Consider the following 23,636-nt stretch of genomic DNA (forward strand, 5'->3'; position numbering starts at 1 on the left):
CAAACAGTAACTCTGTCAATGTAAAGACCCGTCTGTAAATGTTCATGTGTCGCGGAAGCTTTGTAGATACTGTTCATCAACACCCTGATAAGATTGCTCAAATAAGGAGAAGACTTCACATTTTATCACACAGAGCAATTTGTGTGGCCTTTGATTGCAGTATAAAACACAAAGTCCCCCAAGTGCCCTACTGCTAGTCTGAACAGACGTACACACGTGTACACAGAGACATCTGTTGGTGCAGATGCATCTCCTTTAGGAGATAACATTGCAAACACAACCCAGAGGCTTATTAGCCAGCCTCGCGCTAAATGCAAGCATTCCAAATATCAATCACCTGTTGGTGTTTTGTTTGTAGTCTTCAGTGTTCAGTCATGTATTTTGTCATGTCTTTTATGTAGTGTAAAATATATCTAAATGTATGTCTCTGTATGTATCATGTATCATGTATATACTCTGTTTTGTTAATATGCATTATGTATATTTACACATGTATGCTGGCATGTTTATCCTGATAAGTGTATGAATTTATCTGCCTTGTTTCTGATCATCTTTTTGAGAAATTTAATAATTTCTACAATAGGCTATTAGTAGTGGCGGAACTCTGACAGGCACATGGGAATATGACATTTTGTCGAGTTCTTCCTCATGTGCCTTTTTTAAGAACTAGGCCTGACTGCTCAGAAGAAAATAGAATAAACTGCCTTCACTATTAGGGCAGTCAAAACAGAAAAACAAGGGATGAATCCACAAAGAAACCCTCTTTTACACAAAAGCAGCATTAAAAGAAAAGCTGTTTAAACAACAAATCAACACCTGTCTTTTGTTATGGCTTTTTAATCAGCTGTAATAGATCACGGCACATTGATATCATCACATCCACTGGAGGACAGTTGTCATTTGATTCTAGGTTCATTTTTTAGAAGAGTTTTGAGAGGTGCTATCAATCATATTCCTATCCCGTAAATTAAAGTAATTTGGAGATAACTGGTGTATATTCCATACAGTACATTCCTATTAATAATCATAATAATAGCAGTTTTACACATGCTTAAAACTTAGATGCTATTGAACCATATAGAACACTCAACTATCTCACTGTCATCACTGTTGCTAAATGATGGTCAAATCATATATATATATATATATATCATTATACAAAAAAGATTCAGTATATGATATGATATAAGCTCATCAGTTGTAAGATGTTTTAAAGTATTTAAATATGTTTTAAATCAAAATGAAATGAACACAAAGATGTGCCAGTGTGATATGAATGCAGTCAATAAATGAGTCAATGGGGAATAATTGCTCTCCATTAACAACTTAATTCATTAGTTTTCATTAAAAAAAAAAATACCCTTCATATTGTTGAAGTCGTTGGTGAGCTCAAAGATTATCAAAGATTATGAGGAGAGCTTAGCATGGCTGAGACGCCTGTTGGAGGAGGTGAGGAAAGACAGATGTTTTTCATGACAGCTGAAAGTTGAGAGGACCCTGATTCACAGCTACAACGACAGTTCTAACAAAAGCATTTGCATGAGACCGAGCGAGGTTCAACCGGAACCTTCTCTCTTCTCCAGGTATTTTAAAATGTGTATGGCTGTGCCGCCACTCCTTAAAGGTGGAATTCAAATTTTGGAAGGGGACACTGTTCGCATATTGAAAGTGTGAGGGGTGTTTGATGAATGTTATGAACAGCGTTATACAGACGAGATCTTTACCATCAGCTATCACCTCCCCCGATAAACCCTGGGGCCGGTATTTCAAAATGATCCAACAGGATTAATCCTCCTGGATTGGATTAAATCCTGATCAGATCCTAAAAACGGGTATTTCAAAGCAAATCTGATCCTGAAGATTCAGATTCAGATTTGGGAATCCAATCCTGCCTTTGATCTGGATTAAACACTGCTGTTGAGTATTTCAAAATTTAAGTGGGAAATCTGGATCAGTTTGATCCTTAAAATCAGGATCACCCTGATCCCACCTCAGAGGTGGATTTGAGGGAGATTACATGTAAAGGTTTGAACAGTTTAGGTGTAACTGCTCCAAAAGTTATTTGTTTGATACAGTAATTCACTGATGTTTGATCAATGTTTTTTTTCGTTGCACTTTCCTTTCTTTTTCAGAAAACACAGCGAAAGTTTGAATATGAATGCCTTATTTAAGTAACAGTTTAAGTTATACCTACTGATAAAAGCCTCCACTGAAAATCAGTCAAATGTATTTATTAACATGCATTCAGCACACACAATTACATTTCATAGCCAAAGCTCAAAAGGTTATGCCATTTACAGCAGGTCTGTGTTAACTGCCTGACTTCTCTTTCCACAAACATCTGTAAAGTAAAGCAAATATTAAGGTTTGAAGGCTGTCCCTTTTGTTGACAGCTGTTTCCTAAAAATATATGTAGGCTACAACACAATTTAAAATCTACACACAATGCATTGATGCATTAGAATGTGGTCTGTGGACCGCGACATACAGACGCTAGCCTATTTACCAACTGTTTAGCTCCTTAACACAGAAGTCAATGGAGCAGCGTTAGCTCGTATTAGCGCGAACTCTGCTTAATTAGAGATCGCCGAGCTCTTCTTTCAACTTTGTGCTGATTTACGTAATTGGTTAACTCAATATAATGATTGCATTTCATCTAGTTTAAGGACGCATCAACACTGACCAAGATTATACTTTAATTTAGTGACAAAAGTTGTGTTAGCTTCTCCTTTTTCTAGTAAAAAGGTCGCTCCATTTCCTGTTTCCTGTCTGCGATCCAGGGGGCGGGACGGATTTGGACATCCCAATCTGCCGGTATCAGGATCACTCTGATCCAATCCAGCAAAGTTTTGAAATACCGGGATAGATCAGGTTGATCCGTGGCTGAGGACAGGGGGATTTGGTTATCCGGATCATTCTGATCTGGATTATAAGTTTTGAAATACCGGCCCCTGGTGTCTAACCACTAGGATCAACAGCAGCTTTCATTAGCTCGAGTAACAGAGGGTGAAAATGACAGACGACAAAGTGTTTAACATGGATAACAACCTGCAAAAGAGCCATCAGAAAAGGGGAAACAAATGTGTCCTGGTGAAATGGAAATAATTGGCACGACAAATTTCTTGTATTTTCTTGGAGTAGCTCCTTGCAACTTGATGGCATTTGCTATCGCTAGCTAGGATAGCTAAGTGTGCAACCTTACAGACGGTAACATTAACATTTTGATAGTAACATTAACACATTTGTTGGAGAGACTAGTTATGGTATTATAATACTAGTTGACATCAACCATAACTGTTTGGGGATGTTCTCTCAACTATATAGTTAGCTAGATAGCATAGCTGGCTAGCTGCAAGAAGCTTAATTTATTTTGGAGCAAACATGTGTGTTCGTTGATCTTTGATACATTGAGTTGGGAACGGGGTCTCCCACACTGTTAAATCCACAGCCGGCTCCTTTCCTCCTTTGTTTTGGGCTTTAGGAATGTGTGAAAAAACGACGTGTCGCTCTAAAATCTCAGGGTATCTTGTGTCAGATCTACAAGTCACGTATGACCACCGTTTCACCATGCTCCTAATACCAGCTCCAATTACATAGTCCAGTTTTCAGAGGCAGGTTCTCGTGAGTATAATTTAAGGATGGTAAAGAGCTCTGTGTGTGAGCCACTGGAGGTACTGACCATCACCAGTCACATGATCATCCCTGAATACATTCATATTTTCTCTAATATTCCCTTATAATATTCCATTACAAATGTATGGTTTCTGTTTCAGAGTGCAAGTAAAGACTTTTTAGCGCTACAGGTTTTTGTCATTATCAGGGTCTGGTTTGTTTCCCTGCAAGCATCCTTTATATCACCTTTAAGCTAACATCAATGTAAATAATCCTTATTTAGTTTTTTCTTATCAGATATGACTTGACAATAAGTAGCCTATAACTCTCAGTAGGATCTCAGTAGATTTCCAGCCGATGCTCAGGTGATTCAGTCTCAAGGTTAATTTCCCCCACCCCCTTATGCTAACAGTTCAGGGTACTTCTTGTAAACAATTGCTTTCCTGGAAACCAACTGTACAGCTATTTAACCCCTGTGTAACAGAGACCAACATAAAGACTCCTAAAACCGCTTGCAGTAGCGTTATCTATGGCTTAGTTTATCAACTTGTGTGGGTGGATGAAACGCAGGAAATTATGTACAAGCAGATAAAGGTGGTGTGTCATGAGCAGGCTCACCCAAAGGTTCAGCCCAGGCCAACATGTAATGGTACTTCTTGGAAACAATGTGCTTTTATGGAAACCAACTTGACAGGGTTCCAGTTTCAGTTTGACTGTCTTTCTCTCTCTATTTAAACTGTTGCATGCTAGCATTACAGCCAGTTGCCATCAGGTGTGCAAGCTGTCAGGATCTCAGACTCATTCCTCTCACCTGTGAGTATGTTTCATTCACATATGCCACCTAATTTAACTTCTACACTGCAAAAAATAAAACTTAAAGAAATATCTCTAAAACAAGGCAATATATGCTTGTTTTTTGTCTTAAAAGATATGTCTTTTTACCAGGCAATTTTTTTTTTTACTGAGATTTTGTAACTGGTTCTGAGCACGTTAATTCTTGAATCTAGATTTGCCATAATTATAAGGCTGTTTGATCACCTCTAACAATCACAAAACTGCTTTGTCAAAGTCAGAGCTTATTTTTCAAGCATCTTATCCTCCTCATCACAAACTGATAATGACCAAATGGAATTAATTGTTTTACAGCAGAGCACAGCAATTATGTATTACTGTAGACAAAATACAACACAGTACAAATACAGTAAAACTTATGCAATTTTATCATCCATAAGCAATTTTAAGTGAGTGAGCACATCTCATTTGGAATATAAAGGTGGCCATTACATTAATCTGACCATTCAAATACCATGTGATATCTGGGCAACACACTACGAGTCATTTGAACTGCTGTGCAATTCTATAACATCCCCAAGATGGTATTTTACTTGGACTTAAGTTTGGATCGTATTCCCGAATATGTAAAAAGAGGTAAATACAACCAGCTTCTCGACATCCACTAGCTCGGTGGCCTGTGCGAGGTGTGGATCCTCAACTTGATAAACCATGATGTTTCAATCAAAACATATTCTTTGAAATGGTTGATATTCAAAACAAAACACCCTAAGATCAACAACAAATATGTTTTTCACCAGTCTAAATACTGGCATATTACCATTCACACTGTAAAAATTCAGCTTTTAAAATCAATTTTCAGTGTAGCTGTACTGATTTCAAGATAAATTGCCTAGCATATAGCCCCATTTTAAGATAATGGTGCTAGTATTTGCTGAATATAAGTACATTTCTATAAGTACATTTGGAGAAAATAATTCTTATTTTTGTTTTGTATTTAGGCAAATGTACTTGCTTTTAGTGTAGCTTTACTGAATTACGTTACATTGGCTAGCATATAGCCTCATTTCAAGATGATGGTACTAGCATTTGCTGAATTTAAGCACATTTCCCTGCATATTGAGAAAATAATTCTTAAATATTTTGGGTTCTTTGAGGCTTGATATTATCACTTGTTTTACAAAAACTTAGTAAGCCACATTTCCTGACTGTTGGCAGTTCATTTTGCTTATTTTTTGTAACATATCCCCCATATTACTTTTGCAGTGTAACTTGGTCAGGAAAGCAGGTCATTATATCACTCGTGTTTAAAAGAATACATGTTGTGTGTGCATGCGAGAGGGGGAGACAAAGGCAGAGAGAGAGAGAGACAGAGAGGGAGAGAACTGCTAGTCTTATCTCAACTTGTTAATATGTATTTGAGCCATAATATCTCCTAACCGGCTAACTCTCTGAGCAAATGCATGTGGGGTTATGTCAGGGAGGCAAGTGGAAATTACAATTTATCTCTGTTTCCTCTTCAGGCTACAACATTTGGACGCTCTGTCAGCACTGAAAAGCAATCATGGGTGAGTTGAGTTGGTTGTACTGTGTTTATCTGCATGTTTAGCAGGTGTTTACCTTCCGCCTGTTCTTCACTAATTAAAAAAGGTCAAATGTCTGAGTATTCACCCCTGTGAGAAATATAACGGGTGGCAATATAAAACTCACTTGTGTGACATTTTTCTTAAGCTGAGAATGATGTGCAGTGTGTCAGTAAGTCAGGCAACAGATTTGTTTATGTAATATTGTAGTATAGAAAGGGACAAGATCAACCAATACCTGACATAAGGACATAACCCACTGGCAGGGTTTAAATAGAGAACAGGTGAAACTAGCTGTATAATTGAAAGTGAACTGAACTGAATGGAATTGGAAGTGTAGCTTCTAATATTTACACTGGATCAATAGAAAGGTTAAAGATGCTGCAATGACGCAGGCCAAGTTAAAATGGAAAAGGACAATTCTCCCAAACCAATGGTGGAAAAGGTGTACGAAGTTTTCAGCGGGCTTGTCTCTCTGCGCTTTGCTGAAAACATAATATTTATTAAAGCACCCTACTTAGTACAACCATAATAATTCTGACTCCATTTTAATCTGCCTGACTCAACTCAAAAACGACCCACTCACACATTTGCGTTGGAATGCGTTGACTGCATGAATGCATTCAGTTTGATTTTTTTGCTGATATTTAAAAAAAGTTACAGAGAAATAGACACTGTACAATGTAGAAACCCTGTCATTGTAATTGAAAAATACGTCTGAGGTGTCTGAGCCACCTATCTAATGTTAGCATGCTACTATTCACAAGGTAAACAGTTTGCTAGCGACGTGATTGGTTTGTTGACCTGTCAATCTCACTATAATGTCTCCGTTATCAACACGACTCCTCCTCTGTCATTTGTTGGATCAATGCATTCAAACGCAAACATGTGAGTTGGCGCTAAGGAACTCAGTGACACGTCTGCGCTGAACTCAGCTCTGGTCACGCCCCCTTTCTTGACTTTTGGACTCACACACCTCAGCTACAGCTATCACATTTACACTCCCAGCTGCACCTTATTCACAAACACAATCAGTACTGGTCCCACACACCTGGCACTCACCTTCCCCAGCGGTTGATTACCAATCCCACGCACCTGTCTTTCACTGATGGAACATCCTCACTCCCTTCACTCCCTGTCGGTTCTCACATCAAACACAATTCAATTATTCAATTCAGTTACTTTTTTCAATTCAATGTTTTTTCTTTGTTATTTTTCTTTTGACCTTGTCCATTTGTGGTTGCATTTAAACTCTACGGTTTACCTGTGACATTAACCTGTGTTTACGCCCCAAACTGGGGTGATTCAAAATTCATGAATAACTTCCTGTCAACTATACCTTACTGAGACACTCATCAACTTATATTAGCTGGTGACCAGTGGCGGTTCTACATGGAAATACGCCCCGGGCAAGACACCCCTCGTGTTTGTTGAGTTAAAACCGATTTATTGTTGTATAATCATAAGCAGCAGAATAGCTAACCAATGTAAGAGTTATAGCCTACCACCAATTTACATTAGCCCTTCATCACTTCATGGATAGGCTACCGTAATCAAACAGAGAGAGCATAGTTGCATACCTTTATGTTTTGCTCGTTTCTCCTCTTCTTCTTTTCTTTTTTTTCCCGAAATTGGGCACCTGACGGATTTTTGCCTTTTCCTATCCATCTCTGTGATTATTTTGCACTCGACAATCAACACATTCTCCATCCCCCAAAACTTTCACTCGTACAGAAGTTAAGACTAAACCAATTCACCTTGCCCTTGGTGACACATAATCGTTCAGTATTACCTATTTGTATAAGCCATTTCACACAATTCAGAAAAACAAAAAACGTGCAGGAATTATAGGCCTGTAATTATAACATTATGAATGTGCGTTTTTTGCAAGAAAGTCGAGGTGTGAGTGACTTGCGCCCACTAATTGTATTAGAGTATTGCTCTATAGCCTACAGTGGATCCCCCCGTCCCCCCACTTGTCTGTTCCATTTGGGAGTCCCAGAGGTTAACTTTTCCCCCGTGCTCCCTCCCCTTCCACGTTTTCAGGGGGCGCCAATTCGCCATTTCCCCACACAGTGATATGATAGATAATAGAAAACCGCTTCGCGGCCCAGATTATTATTTATTTATTTACTTGGTCGTGCCGCCACTCACGTGACCTGAAAAAGTGCCGCCCCAGTCAACCGCCCGGGTGGCCCGTGTCTAAAACCGCCACTGCTGGTGACTGTAATTGTGTAATTAAACCTGGCTAGATCTTCCACTCGCACTGCCACTAAATCAAAAACGGCAGAACGCATAGAAAGCTTCTTTCAGTCTTATGCAATGTCTGACCCATGGAGATTCCTTTACTCTTTTCACCTGTTTACCACACCTCTTCACACAGATTACTTCTTTATTCAATTCTGCCCTTGGAAGAGGCAAGTGATTACAATAGTATGGTAATATATGACCATGCCCCTATAACACTGGGGTTGACCTTCCCCAATCATAGACTTAATAGATTCAGATGGAGACTCTATTCACTTATATCAGATGGGTCATTTAAGCAATATAGCACGAGTGGGAGTGGGGTAGGTAAGGGATAATCCCACGGGTGGTGATCGGCCGTAGCCTCCCAGGTCGCAGGCTGTCGCTGCCGAGACATATTCTTAGAGACCAATGATGAGACTGATGAGACTTCCCCTCCCTTGCTTTGGGAGGCCCTTAAGGCTTTACTTGAGGGGGCAGATTATCTCCTACAGTGCATCTACTCATAAAGCATGAATGGCCAGACAAATAAAAACTTGCAGAGCTCATCTCGGATGTAGACAAAGTCTATGCTGGTACCCCAACCCCAGAGCTTTATAAGCAACAAATGATATACCAGGCTGAATTAAATATAATTTCTACTGGTCCGGCAGAGCGGGCTTTAATGAAATCTAAACATGTCCAATGAATATGGAGAAAAACCCAGCACAGCTCTTGCTTATAGTCTGAGACTTACCTCTACTACTCATATCATTGATCAAATTGAATCTGAGTCAGGATTGTTATTGGACCCTAGAAATATCAAAATGGTTTTGTGATTTTTACTCTAATTTATATACATCTGAACCCCCCACTGATCTGTGATATATGGAAACTTTCTTTGAGGGCCTAAATATCCCCACTATGGAGGAGGTTAGTGAATTATTTAGCTAGCCCTATCTCTTAAGACTAAATTAACAATGTTATTGCATGCATGCAAAGTGGAAAATGTCCAGGCCCAGATGGCTTTTCTACAAAATTTGATAAGAAGTTCTCAGCAAAACAATGCGTTGTCATGTCAGGGTTTCAGTCGGGAATCGAACCTGGGTCGCCAGTGCAATAAACCTGTGCTCTACCATGTAAGCTAGTGAACAGTTAGGATTTAAATGCAGAGTGGCGTCAATTTTTTCTTTATTGTTCTAACAAAGGTTATTCCAAATAGCGATAATCCAACAGAAAAAGCACTGAACAGGCAACAGTCCAAAACACAAAAGATCCTTGAAACAATTTAAATCCAACAGAGAAAGCACTGTACAGGTAACAGTCCAAAACACAAAAGATCCTTGAAATGATTTAAATCCAAAAACACCAACGGGGTTGTACATCCAAAAAGGCAAAAACTTTAGAAGTTACAAAAGTGCAGCTATCACACAATAACTATATCCTAGTAGCAAGCGGCGAAGCCAACAAAAAAACGCGCACAAAAACAGTTTAACAAACTGGACAGAACTCACGCTAGGCATCGGTAGACACGTGTAGAGAACGGAACAACGCAATAACTAACTTGACAAAACCTCCGGGTATTTATATCCCGACAAATCAGAGAATGCATGAAACACAGGTGAGTAGGACAATTATTAGGGATTGCACACAGGTGATGACACAATGAATAAAGATGCAACACACACTGAATAAAGACAAGCATGTTTAATTGTCATTTGGCCACGAGATGGCGCTAATGTCGTCAAACAGTATAATCATAGTCCTAAATCGTGACATAATCACTTTAATTAAAATGAATATCCTCCCCAAATTCTTATTTTTATTTCAGTCCATCCCATATTTCCTTACAAAAGCGTTTTTTTTTTTTTTCTTTACAAAGCTTGATAGTCTTATTTCATCTTTTATTCAGATTATAAAACACCGAAGATCAGGAAATTGTTTCTACAAAGGCCTAAAATACATGGCAGAATAGATCTACCTAATTTTCAAATATACTATTGGGCCGCCAATATCAAAGGCTTATTGAATTGGCGATGGGATAAATCCTCCCAGGATCTCCCTGGCTGGTTACAAATGTAATGTAGTTATTGAAGTCCTGTTTCACTTTCAGCTCTTTTGTGGTCATCTATTCCCTTACATACACCACAGACCTGTCGGAATTCTGTAGTGCGCCACTCTTTAAAAATCTAGTCTCAGTTTCGGAAACGTTATGCCACTGTCTCTATGCCACTTTATTTTCCTTTTACAGCCAACCATTTCAATGTAATTTGATCAGGTTAGACAGGAATTTTCTTTACCAGCACACCATAAGTCAGACATTTCCTACAGAATCGCTTTACTCAATTTCTCTCACATCCACCAAACCCCACCTGAGGTGAAGGGAACCTTATCAAGGTTGTACACAATTATGTTTGAATTGGAAGGTTCCTCAATGTCAATAATGCAAGAAAACTGGGAGAATGACATTGATGCAGATATAACTGAAGATCAATGGTCAACAATTGTTAAAAAAAAATCACTCCTCCTCTATTTGTGCAAGGCACAGTCTTATTTAGTTTAAGATTGTATATAGGCTTCATATGTCCAAGGTTAAACTATCCAAAATCTTCCCAGGAGTTAACCCTATCTGTGACAGGTGTAAGCAAGCACCTGCCACAATTTATCACACATTTTGTCGAACAGATGACTTTATAGGTAACTAACAACTCTGGACCTTTTTTTCTTCCTTGTTTTATTTTGTGGTGTTGTGTGTTTGTTTGCTTGTTCCAGTGTTATTGAGGGACTTGATTGTCTACTGTCTCAATAAAGATATATTGAATACATAACCAAACTATATAAATGTATCTCTAAACCTTATGTATCGGTATCAGTAAAACAATGGTTTAGGGATATATCCTCTGACAGTGAGAAAGAGATTTGCTGGGACAAAGTATGGAAGAATCTTCATGATACCCTACAAAAACCCTGATCATCAGGGAATGATTGTTCTTCTTCTTCTTTTAGGTATATACTTTTGTATTGATCTAAAATGTAAAACTCGTTTAACTTTGGAGAGGCTAATACTTCAATGGATTTAGTTTAATCCTTGCTCTTCGTCACGTAGAGACGCATACCAAACCAAAAAGAGCAGGCTACTCGGCTGATATATAAAATACATGAATAAAACATCTCTGTGTTTTTGTCTAGCTGGATCCCTTCTGCGGATTGTTCTGCTGGGTAAAACAGGCGTGGGGAAGAGTGCCTCTGGGAATACCATCCTGGGCAATGAGGAGTTCGTTGAGGAATCATCACCTACATCAGTGACAAGGCAGTGTACGAAATACGAAACCAAAGTGTCAGGAAGAGAGGTGGAGGTGGTCGACACGCCCGGACTCTTCGACACATCTCTCACCAATGAGGAGCTGAAGGAGGAGATTGGGAAGTGCGTGCACATGACCGTTCCCGGACCCCACGTCTTTCTGCTGGTGATTAGGCTGGGTGCGAGATTCACCGAAGAGGAACGCAACACCATGAAGTGGATTCAGGAAACCTTCTCCAAGTTGGCTCTGAAATACTCCATGGTTCTATTCACTGGTGAGGACTCCATCAGTGTAGAGCTGGAGGATTACATAGAGAAAAGCCCAGAGCTTAAACAGCTAATTGAAGAGTGTGGGGGCAGATACCACGCATTTGACAACAGGAAGAAAAAACACACACAGGTGACCCGTCTGCTAGCCAAGATTGATAAGATGGTAGCAGCCAATGATGGAATGCACTACACTGATCAAATGTACGAGGAGGCCCAGAGAAAGATTGAAGAGGAGAAAGAGAGGAAGAGGATGGAGGAAGAGAAGAAACAACAGGAAGCTGAAAGGAAAAGAGAAGAGGAACAGAGGAAGAGAGAGGAGGCCATGAGAGAGGAGTGGGAAAAACAAGAGGAAAAGAGACGTGAGGAAGAGAGGGAGAGGATTGAGGAAGAAGGCAGACAGAGGCTGGAGGAGGAGAAACAGAGGAGGGAGGAGGACAAGATGGAGTATGAGAGGAGAAGAGAGGAGGAGAGAAAGATACAAGAGGAAAAAGAGAGAAACAGGGAGGAGGAAAGGAGGGAGGAGGAGAGGAAAAGAGAGGAGGAGAAGAAGGACTGGGAGAGGAAAAGAGAGGAGGAGAGGCAGGATTGGGAGAGGAAAAGAGAGGAGGAGAAGAAGATGAATGAGGAACGAGAGAAGAAACGGGAGGAGGAAAGGAGGGAGGAGGAGAAGAAAAGAGAGCAGGCGAAAAGCGAGGAGGAGAGGAAGATGTATGATGAACGAGAAAAGAGATGGGAGGAGGAAAGGAAGGAGGAGACGAGGAAAAGAGAGGAGGAGAAGAAGGACTGGGAGAGGAAAAGAGAGGAGGAGAGGACTATACATGAGGAACAAGAGAAGAAAAGGGAGGAGGAAAAGAGGGAGGAGGTGAGGAAAAAAGAGGACGAGAGGAAGGAGTGGGAGAGGAAAAGAGAGGTGGAGAGGGAGGATTATGAGAGGAGAAGAGACGAGGAGGAGAGGAAAAGAGAGGAGGAGAGACAGAAGGATAAGAGTGACTGGGAGAGGAAAAGAGTGGAGAAAGAGGAGGAAAGGGAGGAGGCGAGGAAGGACTGGGAGAGGAAAAGGGAGCTGGAGGGGCAGATTTATGAGGAACGAGAGAAGAGACGGGAGGATGAAAGGAGGGAGGAGGAGAGGAAAAGAGAGATGCAGAGGCAGGAGGAGATGAGGGACTTCGAGAGGAAAAGACTGGAGAGGGAGGATGAAAGGCAGGAGGTCAGGATGGAATGGGAGCGGCAAAGAGCTGAGAAGGAGGATGAGAGGAGGGACTTGGAGATGAAAATAGAGAAGGAGAAGAACGAGAAGGAAGAACAAGATAACAGACAGGAGGAGGAATGGAGGGAGGAGAGAAAAAAAGAGATGGAGAGGCAAGAGGAGAAGAAGAAGAACAAAAACCCATTAACTTTTTTGGGGAAGGCTGTGTTGACGGTTCCTGCTTTTGTAAGTGGAGCAGCAGTTGGGCTGGTTAAGGCAGCAGTGGATGTTCCTGTTGGCATGTGGAAAGGTTGTGACGAAGCCATAGGGCATAAAGTAGATAACATCAAAGGTGTAGATGTTCCAGGAGTTTTTGTGGAAGGAATAGGAGGAGAATTGAAGGGAGGAATTGTGGAGGTCGCAAAGGCTCCATCAAAAGTCCTAGAGGGTGCGTTTGATTCAGTTAACAGTCTTTGGAAATGAAAAAAAGATTTTATCTGGTAAAAAAACTCTGCTGTCTACAGTGTGCTGTGTTCTAGATATCAGATATCATAATGGGCACATCGAAATATTTAAGACATTTTTAGTACATTTGAGTTGTATTCTATGTCGGCACTGAATGAGTGCTGTGATCTTTTTTTTTTTGCATTTTCTTCACCTGAGATGAGTGAGAGATGGGATGGGTTTTCTTCTCTTAGAGAAAACAATGTGAACATATTTAGTTATTAACTCTTCTACTCTTAGGGAAAACAATATTATCATGTTTACTTCTCCCTGGCTTGTTTGTATTGTAGATGGCAAACAATAAAGCTGCTTAATTCAGGATTGTCTTGGTGTCAAATTTTATATTCCTTAAGCTACCCCCTCACACATACAGACACACAGACACACACACACACACACACACACAATACTTGGCAGTTATATGTTACATAATATTCCTAAAAGCTCAGGAGGCTGTCGCTCTGCAGGGATTCCCAACCAGAACCACAGCGCCATCTAGTGGGCTATTAAGATAAACGTGGCTTTGTCGGATAGTCAGACATTTTTGGGGACGCACTTAAGCATAAGCCGTCCATAAATTCCACTTAACACACCATTCACACCTACGTGTTAGAATGCGTTGATGCGTCAGGGTTAACGGATCCCCATTCAATTTGAATGGGGTGACGTCATCCTTTGCCGAACTGAATGGTGGCTCCGTTGGGTTCCCTTGCATTGCGTTTCATGCTTTGCTTGCGGCAAGAGTTGAAGAATGTTCAACTTTTCGAGAGGCAATGCATGTGGCAGCCAATCAAATTGCCTTTCATGCATAACTGACAGCACAGGCACTAGCCAATAATATCCCGTATAGCTCACTTGTACAGAGCGGCAAGCTCAAAAAAAAAAAAAGATGGCGGCCCAAACTCCGTAGATGGTCATATTTGTACCTAAAAAGTTGGTTGTTTGACTTTTTTTGGGTTAGATTTTTTAAAAGTTAGCGTGAAATAAACACTGTACAATGTAAAAACACCTTTATTGTAACTGAAAAATACGTCTGATAGGATTTGCAAGGTGTCTTATCACCCTATATAATGTTAGCATGCTACTACTCAAAGGGTAAACAGCTTGCTAGTGGCGTGATTGGTTTGTTGACCTGTCAATCTCACTATAACGTCTGGTATCAACAGAACCTCACGCGCCAGACTCCTTCTCCGCCATCCGTTGGATCAACGGATTCTAACGCATAGGTGTGAAAGGTGTGTGACTCTTTAAACTCTTTGTCTGAATAGTTTGCAATCTAGTCAAAAAAATATGCAGTTGAGCATCCAATTAGGGAATGGCCCGACCTGCCAAGTTCCCAGAACCCCAGCCCAGAGACCTAAAGCCTGCCCTGTATAGTCCTGAAAGGGAATTTACCAACGTTTAAACTTGGGAGCCCAAGAGCAGGTTGTACTTTCCAGTGTCGGATGTCAGTTTGTCTGTCCAGCTTTTTCCAATCTTGGGGTATACCCTTCCCCCTTCCGGTCGTGGACACTACGTCTCTCTGGCCGGGGGATCTCTGTCCCTCGGTTTCTTTTGGCCGTGGGATCACCATAGTTTTGGCTCCCACAATACTCTCACACACACACACACACACTCTCACCGACCCACCCACACACACACACACACACACACACACACACACACACACACATGCGTGTACATGCACACATTGCTTGTGCAATCCTTTCCTAACAAAGAGTTCAGTAGTGCATTTGTAGGTTCAGATTCATCATAAAATCCAACTGTGCACAACTGGGTGAAAATGTTACATTTCTGGCATGATGGGGACAATATTTTGCAGCAATGTTTTACATGATTTTCCTAAAAGCTCTGCAGTTTAGGAGGCCGGAGCCATCTTAAAATGGATGTTGTCGTCAGTCAGCATTCAGACAGATTTTTGTCATCACTTGATTGTTTAGAAGAAAATGTATAACAAGTAAAACATTTTAGACTTCCGGTTGGCTGCTGTTGAGATGGCAGGCTGAACTTTGAGCTCCTGATGGTCGGTGTAATTTAAACTTATAAAACCCCCAAGAAACTATTACAAACGTAAGAAATTGATTCAGAAAAGATGCCTGGGAGAAATAGAGTGACTAAAGACACGGGCAGTCGAGATAAATCGAAGAAAAACACATTAATCAAAGAAACGGGTGAGCTAGCAGATGACCAAGATGGCGCTACAGTAACCCCAATACGAATGATACTTGATGATATACTCGGTCAGATTAGCAGCCTCAAGTCTGAGTTAAAAGGAGATATCAAAACGCTCAAAGAAGAGATAAAAAGTGATATGAGAGAAGAATTGGCCAAGTTTAAGCAAGATGTCAACCAGCAGCTCATGGTGATCACGCAAACGATGCAAGAACAAAACAAGAAAATAGACGAGGTAACTTCAAGAATTGGCGAAATAGAGAAATAGAGTGCAGAGGCTGATTTCGCCCTTCAACAAATAATATAAGGGGACAACAGAAACTGGATGACAAACTAAACGACTTGGAATCAAGATCCTGAAGGGAGTGGTTAGTTGCATTAATTCCAACTTATTTATACCTAGTATAAATATATTACTTTTATTGACATTTAAACATTTCTTGGTGAGGGCTCTTTGTTCAGACCTGGGGATGGAGGTGAGAACTCCCTTCCCTCCAGGTTTGGGCAAAAGTGTCTGCAGCCATGGCCTATTTCGAATAGCTGGTAACACCCCTTAAACATTATGTATATAAGAGCCTGTTCTCTAAGGAGTAGGTTAGATAAGCTAAGGTAAAACACTGTGAGTGAGTGTGTGACTTCAAGCCTCTGTCTCACGATGGTAGGCCACCATCGTTCAAGAATAAACCTGAAACATGACTGACAAAATCCATGACTGTGTTTTCCAATATCGTCGGCTTCCTGATGAAACCTGCTATCCACCATTTTGGCCAAAATGAGATTAAACATCAGAGTGGACCAAAATCGGATGGGGCATATCCTGATAAAACCTGCAATGTCAATCTTAATTTTGTGGGGTAGCAACGACACAATAAAGAAAAATGCTTAATCCTTTCTTCTGATATATGCTGTGATGAAAACTGCTATATCCCAATTTGGTTAAATGTTGGTTACACCTTTGACCCAAGTTGTCGCAATGAAGCCTGTCATGTTATAAAGAGTTATAAAAAGTGATCTGATTGGGTCATACTGAAGTTATGATGAGATCTGGCATTTTACAAGCCCTTTAAAACCCTGCTATATCCACAAAATATATGTATATATACAGAATAAAAACCTGCTATCTCCCCTAACTCTGTCCCAAAATGCAACATTTTGATAAAAGTTGCATTTTTTGATTAAATCCAGCACACATCTCTAAATGAAATACAATATTGATGGTACAAGTCAAATTTCTCCATTGCCTTAGATTGCCTCCATTGACTCTCTATTAAATCAGTTTTTTGGCTTTCCTGAAAAAAGGTATAAATGCACATAGCAGGTTTCATCAGGAAGCCGACGATATATATATAGTAGAAAACTCATTTCTATCAGATGGAGGTTCCACCGAGAGATACATTCTTGGATATTGCTGAGATTTCAGCTCTGCTGCTAGAGTCCTTCAACACCCTGGGTAATTTGCTTACCTAAGTACTTTAATTAATTTGCTTACCTAACCTTGAAAATAATATGATAGCAAGGTCCTGTATAAAGGCAGAAGAGCTTGAGGTCCAGTGAGACTCAAGGGGGTAGTTTAATGCCAATCGCTGCCGGAGCTGATGGTTGGCATGCTACAATAGACTTGCAATCAGTGCTCCAGGTATTAGGTCGCCAAGGGGTTATAGGTGGTGTGATCAAAAACGGGTATTGTGCAAACAGGAAAAACAGCAGTTGATTTGTACATTGTTACATTAAATTGTGGAAACTCAGTTCTTGGATTTCACCAGTCATGTTTCAAGACATAGGATTCTCTAAATCCAGATTTCACCATGCTTTTGATTAAGTCAGAGTTTACACTGCTAAATGTTACACTCTGTGTCTATTCACAAAATAGTTACAGACAACTTTCACACATTTAATTCACACGTCAGGCCCAGCCTTGGCTGTGACCCTGAATTGCCCATCAGGCTTAAGTGACCACACCCAAGCCACATAGCAAGACTAAGCATTTTTATGCCTACACATCATTTTCTTAATCCATTGTATGAAGTGAAAAAAGAAACTACTAACAATTATAAGGATATTTTTGGTTATTCCCTAAGTAATGATCTTACAGCATCAGAAATGCTGTAACATCAAAAGGGGGAGGAGCTGAGGCTTAGCTTCAGAGCGATTTAGATCCTACCAGTAATACATATCATAAATAAGATGATAACTGCAGAATTTATTTCATCTAAACAGGTTTAAGCTGCTGAATGTCTGACCTCGTTAAAAAGATGCCAAGAACACTCACTGGTCCCTGAAATCTGGATGAAAAACTGAATCTTATGAGACCATCTTTGAAACTAACTTGTAAACTGTAACTTACTTCTTTCCTTTCTCTAGGCGTTGCACATATGTCTCTGGAATAAGCAAATGAATGTGTGTGTGTGTCTGTCTGCCGACCGGCTGTATGAGTGAATTACCATGACTTCTCACTAACTCTTTTCAGGGTCAGCTTTCATATGCAAACCGGAATATTTGGCCTCCTGTCCTTAGGAAAGCTGGGCATGTCTAACCCAAGTTAAAATCATTATATGAAGTGTTACAATTACGAACAATTGCAAGCATATTTCTGAGTAATGATCTTTTTGTTTTTTGTGTCTTTAAAGCAGGTCTTAGTTGCTGAATTCTGACCTAACAAAATTACGCCAGGGGCGCTGAATTAATTAAATGCCTTATATGGTTTGGCATTTCACTGGCCCCTGAAATCTGGATGAAATAAGGGTTTTTATGACATAATGCTTTAACGAAATGTTTAACTACTGTAACTGGAACTCTAAATAACTCATTTTCTTTTAGGAATGGAAACATTGTCTCCTGAGCAAGCGAATTAATCTGTGTATGTGTGAATGGGCTGGCCAGCCATAGAATGAATGAAGTTACAGAACTGTTAACCCCAAATGTGACCACTGCTTTTGTTTTCAGGTGAAATTGTTTGATTAACTTTCAAATATTCAACGTTTTGCTCTAAAGGATATCTGTGAATTTTTTAATGACATTTGCTAACACTGTTTCTTCCTGAAAACCTGCTTTTGTCTGAGATTAAACCGCAAGGGCGCCACATACATTAACATCCAATGGTGAATCTGGGCGCAGACATACCGTCAACAGCTTTTCACACCCAATACCAAATGTCTATTGTCTAATGTGTGGAGTATGCTAAGAGGCTTCCTGCCTCATGTAAGTGTTGTCCAGTATTATCTCCCCCAAAATCTCGTTACAGGATATGGAGATTAGCGGATGAAGGACAACTGCACCATTCAACCCAGATCAACCCCTCTGGAAGAGAAAAAAACCATTGGACCATCAGACGGGACAGCCAACACCTTATTCAGCCTCGTCACGATGACAACAAGGAAAGGAGATGTCAAAAGGGGGACATTTGAACCCAAATCAACCCATCTGGATGAGCAGAACCATTCGATCAAAGCATTCGGGACAGCCAACACACCCATTGGACCATCAGACTGGACAGCCAACACAACCATTGGACCATCAGACGGGACAGCCAACACCTGAGAGAAGGCATTTGGAGATGAAAATAGAGAAGGAGAAGAACGAGAAGGAAGAACAAGATAACAGACAGGAGGAGGAATGGAGGGAGGAGAGAAAAAAAGAGATGGAGAGGCAAGAGGAGAAGAAGAAGAACAAAAACCCATTAACTTTTTTGGGGAAGGCTGTGTTGACGGTTCCTGCTTTTGTAAGTGGAGCAGCAGTTGGGCTGGTTAAGGCAGCAGTGGATGTTCCTGTTGGCATGTGGAACGGTATAAATGTTAACGACTCTTTTCTTGATGGAGTATCAGGAGAATTGAAGGGAGGATTAGTGGAGGTCGCAAAGGCCCCAGTAAAAGTCATAGATGGTGGGATGGATGTGGTTAAAGGTCTTTGGGAATGAAAAAAATATTTGATCTGGTAAAAAACTCTGCTGTCTACAGTCTGCTGTGTTCTAGTTATCAGATATCATAATGGTCACATTGAAATATTTTAGACATTAAAATCATTTTAGTAAATTTTAGTTGTATTCTATTTCGGCACTGAATGAGTGCTGTGATCTTTTTTTTTGCATGTTCTTCACCTGAGATTGGTGAGAGATGGGGTGGGTTTTCTTCTCTTATGTGATCATATTTAGTTATTAACTCTTCTACTCTTAGGGAAAACAACATTATCATGTTTACTTCTCCCTGGCTTGTTTGTATTGTAGATAGCAAAAATAAAGCTGCTTCATTCAGGATTGTCTTGGTGTCAAATTTCATATTCCTAAGCTCCCCCCTCGCACATATATGCACACACAGACACACACAGACACACACAGACACACACACACACCAAGGGCGTAGGTTTGCATAGGGTTGGTAGGGACTAGTCACGACCAAAGTTTGGGAAAGACAAAAAAGTCCCTACCAATATTTTGTTAATTTGAGAAAAAAAATCATTTTGCACAATATATTTGCAAACTCATTCGTATTATTATCAATACAATGTTCGTCGCCCAGAAGAGTTATAAATACATTTCTAAGTTTTCCAATGCGCCCTCGAGCTTGTGAGACAAGATGATGTCATTTAATTGGCTGAAGTGGCAGAGTTAGAAACACTACGCGAATCCTGAAAGAGTGCTGCTAGTAGTCTGATACGGTAAGCTACTAAATTCGCCAGGAAATAATAACGCCTATTATCAGTATTTCATTTGGTCTCAGCATTGATATTTTGACCCTTTTGTGCTCTGAAAAGCCACCTAAAAAGAAAAGAGATGCCAGAAGTTTTTTTCACCATATAGAGCTATCAAAAAGCCCAGGTCGCTGTTAGTTAGCTAGTCGGAAAACTACCCACATTGCAAAGCTGCTAGCCCTAAATCGCCACCCATTGTACAATGGAAACATGTTTTGAAAGTTGTTATTGTGTAGGGCATGTTACTTTAGCTTGCATTACATCTCGTCTTGTTGAAGCCAGAAGGATAAGCTACCCTAACCTGTTTAGACAATTTTACCCATGAATGTAATCAATCACACTGGCTATTTTGAGAATACATGTTATACTTGAAGGTAGTAAAAAGGTGCAATCAATTGGGATGCCCAAATGTATGTAGCATATAATTCATGAATACATTATTTCAATGCACTGCAATCCAGATGATGAAGGCTTAGTACAGCTCCATAAAACCCTTAACCATTTACCTACATATTACAAATTAATTTCAGAACAAACAAATGCACTGCATGTACTTCTCATTAGGAAATTTTGTTCATTAAGGCAATATTTTGAAATGCATTCAGGAAACTAAGAAATCCAGTGCAGATGTAGTGCAGGTTGAGGAAGAAGCAGCTGGACCATCAGGGCTTCAGATGAGGTCTTACTCATGTTTGGGATATCCAAAAAGGACAACAAAAACATGTGGTGTCAAGAAATGTGGAGAACGTTATTTTTTTAATTTAAACTAAGGGTTTATTATTCTTATTATGTTTAAATCAGTTCCAAGTTCCACAAGTTAGTAGTACACAAATGTTAATATATTCTAATAAAGTTTGCCTGTTAAATATAACATCAACTACATTTTTTAATTCATGGTGGGGGTGGGGGGGGGGGTCTGCCGGGCAGTGTCCCTACCAATGCTGAGACCAAACCTACGCCCTTGACACACACACACACACACACACACACACACACACACACACACAGACACAGACACTTAGCCTATACATTACTAAATACATTCTTTATGAGATATACTCTCACACACACACACACACACACACACACACACACACATACATGCATGTACATGCACTTATTGCTTGTGCAATCCTTTCCTAACAAAGAGTTCAGTAGTGCATTTGTAGTGTCAGATTCATCATAAAGTCCAACTGTGCACAACTGGGTGACAATGTTACATTTCTGGCATGATGGGGACAATACTTTGCAGTAATGTTTTACATGATATTCCTAAAAGCTCTGCAGTTTAGGAGGCCGGACCATCTTAAAATGGATGTTGTCATCAGTCAGCATTCAGACTGATTTTTGTCATCACTTGATTGTTTAGAAGAAAATGTATTAAAAGTAAAACATTTTAATGTCCCATCCCATTGACTACTTGACCCCTCCCCCTATTTGTGTGCCAAACTTCTTTGAACTTCTTGTAATCACTGTGCTATTCTGTAAATCAACTGGGCAGCGTTCCAGTTTGAGTTTGAGTTGAGTTCAGCCGAGCAAAGTTCCCTGTTGCTGCACCTGGCAACAGGGCAAAGGTCAACACACAGAGGCTCTGGAAAACCAGGTCAGCTGCCACGGCTACCGTGTTCAGCAAGTCCAGGACTGCGTTAGACTTAGGGGGACAAAATACTTCAGAGAATAAGATGACTACAATAAATAATACACACAATAAATACATTATTTACTGACTCATAAGGACAATACAAGGCCTCAGTTCTCTTCTATCTGTTTCCAAAACTGGCCTATGGAAGAAAGCTCAGGGGAACACCGTAGCCAATCAGGTGCAAGAATTTCCACCAGGCCTCCTGACCACTGTAGACTCAAAGTGGAGGACGCCAACAGGGACCTGACACTGCACCTGGCAGGGAAAACTAACATACAGTAGGACTTTGATTAAGCTTTTTTAACTAAGGGACTCATTTAGATTTGAATACGTCGTTTTCTCTTTCAGATAATCCATTTCAGATGAGAATATGTTGCTGTGATGTTAGAATGATATTCTCAGGACCTGACACTGAAATGACAAAGTACTAATGAAAGTGCTGTCTGAGCCACCATTCGGAAGCAGTCTGTGTGTTTATTCACATGTCTGTGCACCTCAGTGTCTGGGACACTGTTAAGAGGACAATGCTCCATCTCTCTCATATACACACACATACACACACACACACACACACACACACACACACACACTGTTTCGGGAATATAAAAAAAAAATGTGAATGTATTCAGGAATGATTGTGTGACTGGTGATGGTCAGTACCTGCACTGGCTCACTCTTAATGTGTACTCAGAACCTGACGCTGAAACTAAGTACTAAGCAACGGGTTGGCTGTGAGAGCCTCCAGCTGGAAACACAAAGCTCTAGTGATACTAGTGCACTATATCTATATCTACAGTATATCTATAGCTCTTGTATGCTGTAGTACTGTAGTAGTATACTATAATTCTATTTGGCAGGCCATTAATGCACAGATGAGATAAACACCCTTTTTTAATGGATTTTTTTACCAGGACGTGTAAGTAAGTTTGTATTGTAAGCAAAGAAAATCCAAAATGGCAGAATGTCTGTGTGTATTTATGCAAAGTGTCTGTGCACCTCAGTATCTGGGACACTGTTTAAGTCCCTGTTCTGACTATGGAACCTGACCTCTAGGACTGGGCTTCCTTGTATAACAAAGAGTAACATCTCTGCTAAAAAGACGAACAGAATATTGTAAGTCCAAGTACCTATGTAGGCTATAATATCTGTGTACCTCAGACACCTCAACAGAATGTCTGGCTTCCTGTGTAACAAAGTAAAATATAAAGTCTCCTCAAACTGCTTGCAGTAGTGTTATCTCCTCTTATTATACGGCTCTTCAGAATGTTTCAAAAAGTACCGTTGATTTGAATGGACCATCCTTACGTCATAGGTCACATTAATTCCTGCTAACATACCGCTGCAAAAAGATAATGACCGCTGTCATTGGCAACGGGTTTTGTACTTCTAATTCACATCTTTCATATCATTCCGCCAGAAGTCCAGTCATTTTAACGCAACAGTAGACAGTAATTTGAAGTCAGCAAGTAATGGGTTGCTATGCAACACCTGAAACTTCAAAGTTCTATTTGCTTGAAGAACTATTTATTACTAAACGGGACTCATGAAACGGCAACTAAATCAATAAAAAGAGGTATGTTGGAGGAATGTCTTCTATCGTTTTTGGCAAGTAACCGTATAATAAGCGGGATAATGTATTGTCCGTCGGTCATCCTCCAAAAATAA

At 40.2% G+C, this 23,636-nt stretch overlaps 1 protein-coding gene across 1 annotated transcript; it reads left to right on the top strand.

Annotated features, from left to right (window-relative positions):
* Nucleotides 1–1,424: 1,424 nt before the first annotated feature.
* LOC308368598 (GTPase IMAP family member 7-like) lies at nucleotides 1,425–14,754 on the top strand (the record flags this gene model as incomplete). Its single annotated transcript, XM_080842805.1, has 3 exons — nucleotides 1,425–1,449; nucleotides 11,403–12,061; nucleotides 14,743–14,754. 3 exons carry the CDS (start codon nucleotides 1,425–1,427, stop codon nucleotides 14,752–14,754), a joined length of 696 nt encoding a protein of 231 aa, XP_080698931.1.
* Nucleotides 14,755–23,636: the final 8,882 nt, after the last annotated feature.

Source organism: Sprattus sprattus, assembly GCF_963457725.1.
Source record: "Sprattus sprattus genome assembly, chromosome: 1".
Classification (NCBI taxonomy): domain Eukaryota; kingdom Metazoa; phylum Chordata; class Actinopteri; order Clupeiformes; family Clupeidae; genus Sprattus; species Sprattus sprattus.